This window comes from Abrus precatorius, unplaced genomic scaffold, assembly GCF_003935025.1.
Source record: "Abrus precatorius isolate BTA unplaced genomic scaffold, Abrus_2018 Scaffold2, whole genome shotgun sequence".
NCBI lineage: Eukaryota > Viridiplantae > Streptophyta > Magnoliopsida > Fabales > Fabaceae > Abrus > Abrus precatorius.
In genome coordinates this window covers 9994078-10004450 of record NW_020874362.1, presented here as the reverse complement: position 1 = coordinate 10004450, position 10373 = coordinate 9994078, and the positions used below count along the sequence as shown (strand labels likewise).

Here is a 10373-nt window from a genome sequence, read left to right as displayed (position 1 = left end):
CTTCGAAATTAAAAAAAAAAAGATTTACTCTAATAGAAAACTGTAAGAAAAACCTAGAATTTGTTGTCATTTATTTATACTCTATCAAAACTTAATTATATATTTTTTTAACCAATAATTATTTTTTTTGCTGGTATAGATCAAATACACCCTCCAACCGGCCTACTAAAGACTAACTCCTTCCCAAAAATAACGATCATCGAAGTGAATCTTGCCTCTCCCAACAAACACATCCTTTATCAATAGAGACTGGTGGAATATTAAATTAAAATATCGGAATATCATAGCTTTCTTTTATGGAAACAAGTTAATAAATGTGATATTGTTCCATTCATGATAACGGTACAATACTTACAAACCAAAAAATAAATTGAAAAACAAATTCCCAAGACAACGCTACATCCATCAGTTCTTCCACTGGAGTCCCAGGCTTTAAGCAAAAAGTTGTGCAACTTTTCCACTATCAATATGAATTGTTTTAAACTAGTATATCTCATCATCAGGGATATCAGGGTTCAAGAATTTCTTCGGGTCTTTACTTATTTCTTCATAATTCAGTGTTGATTTCACCCTTTCCGGTACTGGTTCAAGGGGAATTATGCTATCTCTATCGATTACATCATCAATGATTCCATATTCAACTGCTTCAATCGGAGACATGTATTTATCTCTGTCAATATCTTTCTGGACTTGCTCAAATGAGCGACCAGTGAATCCAGATATAATTCTTGTAACATTATTCTTGTTGTGCATAACCTCTTTTGCTTGAATTTCTACATCTAAAGCTTGTCCACTAGCTCCTCCAACAGGTTGATGAATCATAATTCTTGTGCTGGGCATAGCAAGACGCTTACCTTTGGTGCCACCACCAAGGATAATGGAAGCTGTTGATGCTACAATGCCCAGTGCAACTGTGGAAACATCAGCCCTCACAAGTTGTAAGACGTCATAGATAGCCATTGTAGCACTACATAACATTTGAACAAAATCAGCTTACATCATAGAAAAAAAATCAATGAGGAAAAAATTCAATAAGAAAATGCCATGCAGAGAAGAGGAATATTTATTAGTAATTAAAGTAAACATCGGAGAACCAGAGACCACACAGCATTAACAACCTATATATTAACTATAACTTAATCAAACATGAAAGAAAACAAATCTTTATTAAGTCCTCATCAACAATCAAGCCCCAAATAGTAGGTAAACAAGAATACCCAGTAGATGTTATTATAATGAAGGAAATATATCAGAGACCCATTCTGGCACAGTCTGAATTCACATTGCAGCTATATGGGAAGTCTCACTGCAGTCAATGATAGTTTGATTCCCACTTCTAACCATCCCCTTCCCATCCACCCACACCGCAAGACACAAATAGTAATATCCAATCTATATCGTGCTTAAGGCTTTGTTTAGAAGTTAGTATTTGGGGAAAAAAGAAGGGAAAAGGAAGACTAATTTGATGATAATCCTTGTTTGGGAGTTTTTAGATGAGAAGAGGTTTTATAAACCCTACTAAGCCCATGTTCCTAAGTTCCCCAATTTGGGATATTTTTTATTAACCCTCCTTCCTTCTCCCTTCTCCTCTTCTCCCATACCCTCCAAACCCTTTCCTTCTCTCTCCCTACAAACTCTCAAAGCCTAAAAGAATTAGGCTACAATTCTACTCTGGTCCCTAACTAACAAGCAATTTCTCTATTACATGATAGTCAAAACTTCTCCATCTACTCCCTAGAAGACATAAAGTAGCTTCATATTACGTGTCAATTTGGTAGTCAACAACTTGAGAGAATTGTCTGTGCACCATTATACATGAAAGGCCGTCATTAATTGACAGCAAGAATAAAGTTTCAGACAACTTTCTCGATTAACCCTGAGTTGTGCTGTTTTATTTATTTTGTGCTTCACTTAAAACAGCATAATTTTAATCACAAACCAAAAAACTGCATCTTCCACGGGGAAACATCTAGCATATTGATCAAGGCCGCAGTTAACAGTTCTGAGTCACATGTAAAAGTGCATGTGGACAGTCACTGAAGTTGTTGTCTAGTGACATGCTGAAAAGAGGAATGAAGCAGAATTTTATTCCAAGGACTAGATGGATTGAAGGATGCTGACAATTGGGGACTAAATTGAAGAACAATATCATTAGCTAGGGACCAAGATAAGATTTTCAACAACAGATTTCAACTAAATCATGCATGCCAGCAATAGAATGCCATATTCTCCCCTCTTCAATGTTGTCAAGATCAGGATCTTGATCATGAGATCACACAATCTTACAATCTTTCTCAGCCTCCATGATCTGAATCGCAAACAAGATCAGACTCCTCCAGGATCGCTTGGGACCACGATCTTTTCTGGTTAGACCGTGGGATCTACGATCAGATCCAATCTCAGTGTTCGGGTTAGATATAGTGACCCCGATTAAAAAACTTATTTCCCATTAATTCTTAACCCGCTTACACTTTTGGAACCCTATCTCATGCACAGTGACCACTTCCTTTCTCTTCTTTGCGTTTGTGCTTCTGAGTGAGTGGCGTCTTCATGTTTGTGCTTTTGCATGAGTGGCTCTGTATTGGGTGGTTCTGTGTGGCTGCATGGGTGGTTCTGCGTTCTTTGGGTGTGGGTGGTTCACTGTTCTGTGGGTGCTCTCTTGGTGGTCTGGAGGTGTTCTGTTTTGGTGCTAAACTTCATGCTCTACTGCTGTTTCAGTTTTTGGATCTTCCATTTGTCTTCTGTTTTGTGTTTTCTTATCGCTACATGGCTTCCAATACTAAGAATGAAGTTGGTGGCAGTAAAAAAGGGAAGGGGATTCAGTCAAGTGGAGCTGCAGAGAGTGGAATTGTTGGTAGAACTTTGAAATCAAAATCAAACAATGCTGCTGGAGCAAGAAATGATGTGGCATTAAATCATGATGTTTCTATTATTGGAGATGTTAGGAGAATTAAATGTAAATATTGTGAGAATGTAAATATTGGCAAAAACAAAGTAAAATGTTGGAGCTTGCATCTAATCATCTTCATCTTTGATGAAGCTTCTGACGTGACCAAACGTTTTCTGGTCGTTGTCTTCATCTCTGCTATAGTTTTTGACATGACCCAAATAAATTTCAGTGGCTGAACACTTTGTTTTCTATTTCCCTTCACTGTTTATTATTTATTTCCTTCTCTATTTTGTTCCAAATTTGTGTATTAATTTTATTTTTTTCAGCATATATACGTGTAACTTAATTTATTTTAACTATATTTAAAACTTCAGAATAGTAGTCATGCTGCTACCATTATAGCATTTTTGAGGTTGGCCGCTGCTATCTGGGATTGACTATTGTAGGAGAAACCGCATACCCTACAATGAGAATTACTGGGTTGTTGGAAAAGAAAAGAATTTTTATTCTTATAGATGCCAGGAGCACACATAATTTCATAGGTGAAAAGTTATGCAAGTAAGGGAAAGGAGTAATAAGGCAGGTTGAACCGGAGTTCATAACAGTGGCTAATGGAGGATCTACAAGGAAATTATAAGTGGAAGGAATCAATTGGCAGATGCAAGGCCACAATTTCACAACCGATGCTATAGTAATCCCTCTGGCAGGTTGTAACATGATTTTGGACATGCAATGGTTGCAGAAATTGAGGAGGGCTGCTCAAAATTAGTAATGGAATTTCGGAAAGGGAGAGATAAGGTAAAATTGTCCACAAATAAAGAAAAGAATAAGGTGATTGAGGAGTTTAAATTCAACAAGATCATGACAGAAGTGGGTACTGCATTTATGATGCAAGTTATACCTTACCATAATGGAGGGACATGTGCAATCGAAGGAGAAGAAATACAGCCTGACTCAGTTGAATTACAGCAGCTGTTATCAGGGTTTAATGAAGTCTTTGAGGAGTCAAAAACAACTCCTACCCTTCAAAGGCATTCATGATTATAAATTGTTCATAAAGAGAGGGCTCCAATCCCATAAGCATGCGACCATATTGGTACCTCCAGCTCAGAAGGTACGATTCAACCAAGTACTTCTCCTTTTGCTTTCCCAGTAGTATTAGTAAGAAAAAGGACAGGAGTTGGAGAATGTGTGTGAATTATTGTTGTTTAAACTAGATGAAAGTAAAACATCACTTCCCATTCTTTGATAGAAGAATTATTGGATGAATTTGGGCAAGCCAAGTGTTTTCAAAGCTCAATTTTAGATCTGAAGATGTGGAGAAAACAGCTTTCCAAACATGCCTGGCCAATATGAATATGTAGTCATGCCTTTTGGCTTGACTAATGCCCCCCTCAACATTTCAAGGAACCATGAATGTCATCTTTGAAAAGCAAAGGAGGAGATATGAGATAGTTTTCTTTGATGATGTTCTTGTTTATAGCAAGGATGAAGAATGTGGAAATTACAATAAATGGGGTAATCTTCTAAATAGGAAAACTTCGTAATTAGCAAGATTTTAAATATCAGTAAATTATGTATTTATTGTGCCTTATTTTAAAAATAGAGAGCTCCACTGTGTACTCAAAGTTCAAACAAACACTCATTCTATACCTTATCTTTTCTACTGCTCATTGGCATAAATTTAGAAACCACGTTTAGTTTCTGGTTTTGTCTCTAGTTGACTGTTTTTTTTGGCTGGCAATGTTCATTGTCAGTGTCCACTTTTTCCAGCAACTTTTCTGACCACCAACTAGTGGATTTGGATTGTTGTTGCCTGCCCAACCCATCCTCATTGAAACCCTAATGTTTCCCATAGCAATGCACCGTTTTTCTACTCCCTTGTTGCTTTTGCCTTGTGTAGCAGCATATCTAGCCGTTTCTCTAGTCGACATTCACATTGTCCATGATGTGCTCTCTCTAGATCTGCAGTTACATCACCCAATTGTGGGTCCCACACCACCTGTTTAGCACTTTGGGTTCTGTTCATAGCATAGTAGTCAAAAGCGGCAGCTATCACAGAGGAGAGGAGTGGCAGGTTGCCGCTATGAAGACGTTGTCCCATCACGTTTCAAAGTAGTGACTGTTGCACCATGAATCACAGCCAAAAACAGGGCAAATTGCAACCAGCATGGCCGCTATTTCATTTCTTAGGTCAAATCCCTATTTTACACCTCCCTTTCTGAATGTTGGGCAACTTTTAAGAGGTGCAATCTTGGGATTTCACCTCTCTTTCACTTTCATATCTTCTTCTCCCCTGTTGAGCCCTAAAATTTCTTCCCTTTCTGGTGCGACATGCTTTCAGTTCCTCTTGCTTCTTTGGTGCAACATCAAGAGCACCATTTCCGACCAACTTCTTGTCATCTTCTTCATCTCTAGTCTTCTCTTCATCTTTGGCAACATGTTTTAACATGACCAAGACATTTCTGGTCATCATCTTTGGCAAAGCATACAAAATGACCAGACATTTTCTAGTCCTCGTCTCCATCTTCACGGAAGTTTTTGACGTGATCCAAATATTTTTTTATTACTAAACCTATGTTTTCTATTTCCTTTTGCTCTTTATTATTTATTTCCTTCTCTGTTCCAAATTTGTGTATTAATTTTATATTTTTTGGCATATATACATGTGTAACTTCAAAATAGCGGTCATCTCGCCACCACTATCTCCACTATAGCATTTTGGAGGGAGGGAGGTCGTTCCATGCCGCTATCTAGGATTGACTACTATGGTTCATAGTTGCTTTTTCTCACCTCAACAATGCACATGACTACTTTGAACCCCCAAGGCTGAACTTCCCATATTTACCAACCACATCACTACTCTTCTCTCTATTGAGCAATTGGACAGTAACAATTATTTTGATTGGTTTTCTAACATTAATATTTATTTGTCAAGCAAAATTATGATGACCATCTCACCAATAAGGCTAATGCTATTGCTAAGACTGAGCCAATGTTATCAATGGTGGATGGCGGGTCTTGGCTAAGAGAAGAGAAAGAAGAAAAATGTAAATGTGAGAGAGGGAGAGAGTTGCTCATGGCTACGTGGAGAAGAAAGGAAAAAAAAATCCAATGGGTGGGCAAGAGAGAAAGCTCAGGGAGAAAAAGTGTTCTTTTGTAAATTTGTGATTTATGGAAAAAGGAAATAGATCCAATGGACCAAGTTTAATCCTTACACTTAAGATCAATGGTTCAAATTTAAAGTGAAAATCAAATTACTTAATGGAAAGTTGTAAAATCCAACATTCCAGATTCAATCCTTACAAAAGAAGATCAATGACCAGAATTTAAAGAGAATCTAGAAAAGTTGATGATGTGACATTGCATCATGGAGTTGGTGGGTAAAGATTACATCGGTGATGAATAGTAACATCAGAAGATTTTTCTCTATTCCCAATCCTAGTCTCAACTCAGATACTAATAAATATCTGCAGAATAATATTATTAAATATCTTCAGGTCTTAGAACACAACTATTTTTGTTGCAAATATATCTCTATTAGTATAATTCTATATCACACTAATTTATGAAACTGTTGAAATAAATTCCAAAAATTGAAATTCTCCTAAAAAATAATTTTATAAATACCCTTTTAAATTCCAAAAATATTTGTCAAACTGCAGGATTGTCCCTACAAGTATTAGGGCGATCTACCAAACAATCCTAAAATAGGCAAAATTGCCTCAAAATGACTCCAGATAGTCACTATATGTTCCAATCATCGTCAGTATAAATTATTCACACAAAACAAGCACTTTCTTTCTCAGAGTAATTGCTCAATTACTATTGAGCTTACGCTGATCAGGAGTTAATAGGCTAGATTAGGAGAGAAAGGGTGTTACATAAACAAGTAATAACTACAATGGAATCTCCTAAGTGCACCTTTGTCACTACCATTTTGCTAGGCTTAAATACTTATTGGGGATAGAAGTAGCTCAATCCAAACATAGCATTATAATTTATAAACGGAAGTATGTCATTAACATTCTAGAGGGGACAAGATTAATAAATTTCAAGCCTATGGATACTCGTATAGATCCTAATACTAAACTCTAACAAGAATAGGGGGACCCTCTCACAGATTCAGAAAATACAAAAGGCTTGTTAAAAAGTTAAATTATCTCAATGTCACTCATCCTAATATCTCATTTGCTATTGAGTGACATGAGACAATTTCTCAACTCTCCTTGTAAAGAACATTCAGATACAGTTGTTTGCATCATAAAACATATCAAGGGAGTTTCAGGAAAAAGTCTTTAATACGAAAACAAAGGACACACTTGAATTGTGGGATATTTAAATTTGGAGAAGGTAAGCTCTCTTGCAGATAGGATATCAACCTCTAGGTACTGTGTTTTTTCTTTTTTCTTTATTTCTTTTTTTTTTTTTTTTTTGCCTTTTCTAGATAATGTGTTTTCATTGGTGATAACTAGAGTTCTTAGAAAGTCAAGAAACAAAGTGTTGTTGCAAGATTAAGTCTACAAGCAGAGTATTGAATCATGGCCTTAACCACTTGTGAGCTTATATAGCCTCAAATAATTGTTTAAGGGAATTGAATTTTAGAGAGGTTACGCAAATGACCTTAATTTGTGATAACCAAATTGTTCTTCATATTGCCTCAAATCCAATCTTTCATGAAAGAACCAAGCACATGGAGATAGATTGTCATTTTATTAGAAAAAAGATCTTATCAAAAAATATTGCTACTCAATTTGTCAATTCCAACGATCAACTAATAGATGTCTTCATCAAGTCTCTAAGGGGTCTCATATTTGTTATATTTGTAACAAGCTTGATATATTTGTTAAGGGAGAGTATTGAGATTACTCTTATAGGATAATAGAATAATCTTGTCAATAAGATAACTATATAATTAGCAAGATTTTAGATAAATGTAAAATCATGTATTTTTTTAGCCTTGTTATTATAAATAGAGTTTTGTTCTGTATTTAAATACAGATTAATTTTGTGCCTTCTTGTTTCTCTTTCTTTCAACAAAGAACATATGCAACATGTGAAGCAAGTCCTATTTATTCTTCTAAACAATGAACAGAAATATAAATTCTTTACGAGGAAGGTGGAATACCTAGGACACTATATCTGTAGGAGCGTCCATAAACCCATCAAAGATACATGCAAGAAAGGATTGGCCTGAGCCACAATCTATCAAATCGTTGAGAAGCTTTTTGGCCTTGGCTGGATATTACAAAATATTTATTAGAGATTACAACATGATCGCTGCTCTAATAACTAATTTATTGAGGGAGGGAGCATTTAAATGGGATGATTCTACAAGGGATGTTTTCAATAAACTCAAGGAAGCTCTAACAAGTGCGTCGGTTTCGGCGGCTCTTCCTAATGTGCAGAAGCAATTTAAAGTAGTAACTGATGCTCCCAATACTGGTACTGGCATGGTACTAATGAAAGGAAAACACCCAATTGCAATTATAATAAGTAAGGTATTGTCTCCCAATAATAGGTAGTTGTCAGTATATGATAGGGAATTATTGGCATTAACCCATGCAGTATCTAAATGGCACCAATACTTGTCTATTCAACCCGTTATCACACTCAATGACCAGCACAGTTAGAAATTCCTCTTGGAGCAAAGATCGTCGACACCTGACTACTATAAATGGATATCTAAACTCATGGGAATGCAATTACGAAATCAGATAAAAGCAGGAAAGGGATAAAGTTGCAGCTGGCGCATTATCTAGAGCCACTCATGGACAGCTATTACAACGTGCAGTATACTGTGTCCACGGACTTGTGACAGAAAATTCAGCAAGCATATGCACAAGATGCCCCGTCGCAGCAACTCAAACAATAGCTAGAGAATGGTGAAGTAATGCATCAGAAATATAGTACCAGAGAAGGGACAGTATTGAGGAAAAATAAGATAATGATACCGAGAATGAAAAAGGTGAGAGATTTAATTTTACAGTGGCTACACTCTTCACATCAAGGCGGGCACTCTGGTATTAAAGCTAGCTTGCAGTTTATAACACAGATGCTTTATTGGAAGATGCTGAGGGATATTGAGACGTATAAGAGCAAAACATGTTTAGAGATGTGAGTATGCACCTGTGGCTTATCCCAGACTTTTGCAACCTCTACTGACTCCAAATGAATATGGCATAGCATTGCAACAGCTTTTTTTTTTCCTTTCTTTTTAAAATTAGTTTTCAAAAAAATATTTTATAATTTTTTAAAAAATAGAAAACAGAATGGGAATCAATCAAACAGGATCTAAAATGTTGACTCTTGGTTCCCTTTCCTCTCCTCTCTCTCTCTATCTCTCCTCTTCTACTCTACTTATTATCTTCTTTACCATTGTATTCTGAAAAATGTTACAATGAGAACAAATTAGTGAACCTGAGAGAGCCACCAGTGGAGTTAACGAGGAGCCTAATGTCCTTGGTGGGGTTTTGGGCATCCAAGAGGAGCAATTGGCTGATAATTGCATCTGCCACCAAGTCATCGATGCTGCTTCCCAAAAAGACGATCCTCTCCCTCAGCAAAAGCCCCATCACGTCCCCTTCAGCGCCTCTCATCGCAGTCGCCGGCGTCTGAGGGGCAGATAGCTCGAATCCCGAAACGGACCTTTGGGTTTTGAAGGGTTTGGGTGCGGTGGTGAGTGCGCAGGTGAGTGAGGATGTGGAGTAGTTGGAGGTGCAAGTTATAGGGATGGAGCATTGTGGTCTTGAAATCCGAGAGTGTGAGGGAATGCAAGTTGAAGGGTGCGACGGTGAGAGTGATAGCAAATCCATGGTATGAGGAAGACCCTCTTTTCCGCTGCTTCACAAGTATTCCCTCTTCTATCTCCTTTTTATGTTTTCCTATATTTTCCCATTGCTTTACTTTGTTCCTGTATTTGTTAAGTTACCTAATTTTATTATAATAATTTAAATTCTCGTCAAGAGAAACGTGATGAGTTAGAAATTATTTTGAGATTATTTTTTATTTATGCTTGTTTGTTTCATGTTTTATAGATTAAAACTATTTATAAAATATAAATCTAATATATTTTAAACGTTTTACAAAAAATAATTTTTATTTTCATAATTTATTTTTATTTTAATTATAAAAGATAATACTGCTAGTCCTATTTATAAAAAATAATTATAAATATTTTTATCTAAATATAAGAAACAAAGATATTTCCTTAATATATTAATTGTTAAATTCTTTTTATATCTTTATTTATTAGAAGATTTGTGTTAATGAATTATTTATCTTTTATCTATACAAGTGAATACATTTAATTATTTAATATATGGTAGACTAATTTGAATAATTTTAACTGTGTCTACTTTTCATTAGGCTTATGAATTAGGTACTTATTGTTTATTAATAGAACTGAAAGTAGTAACTTTAAAGAAAATTATTTTTTAATATTATTTGTACATAAATGATTTTAGTATTTTTTATATTTTAA

At 35.8% G+C, this 10373-nt stretch overlaps 1 protein-coding gene across 1 annotated transcript; it reads right to left on the bottom strand.

Moving 5' to 3' along the window:
• Window positions 1–241: 241 nt before the first annotated feature.
• Window positions 242–9780, bottom strand: LOC113858779 (ATP-dependent Clp protease proteolytic subunit 4, chloroplastic-like). Its single transcript, XM_027491531.1, has 2 exons — window positions 9311–9780; window positions 242–967 (listed from the first exon to the last, which is right to left on the bottom strand). Exons 1-2 carry the CDS (start codon window positions 9703–9705, stop codon window positions 484–486), a joined length of 879 nt encoding a protein of 292 aa, XP_027347332.1. The 5' UTR covers window positions 9706–9780; the 3' UTR covers window positions 242–483.
• Between the last annotated feature and the right edge of the window lie 593 nt (window positions 9781–10373).

What these genes read in the sequence shown, in the direction of transcription:
- LOC113858779 (XM_027491531.1), bottom strand. Translation starts at nt 9,705, where the DNA reads ATGGATTTGCTATCACTCTCACCGTCGCACCCTTCAACTTGCATTCCC. An exon ending in TCCACTGGTGGCTCTCTCAG is followed by an intron (nt 968 to 9,310) that starts GTTCACTAATTT and finishes AATGTTATGTAG; the next exon opens with TGCTACAATGGCTATCTATG.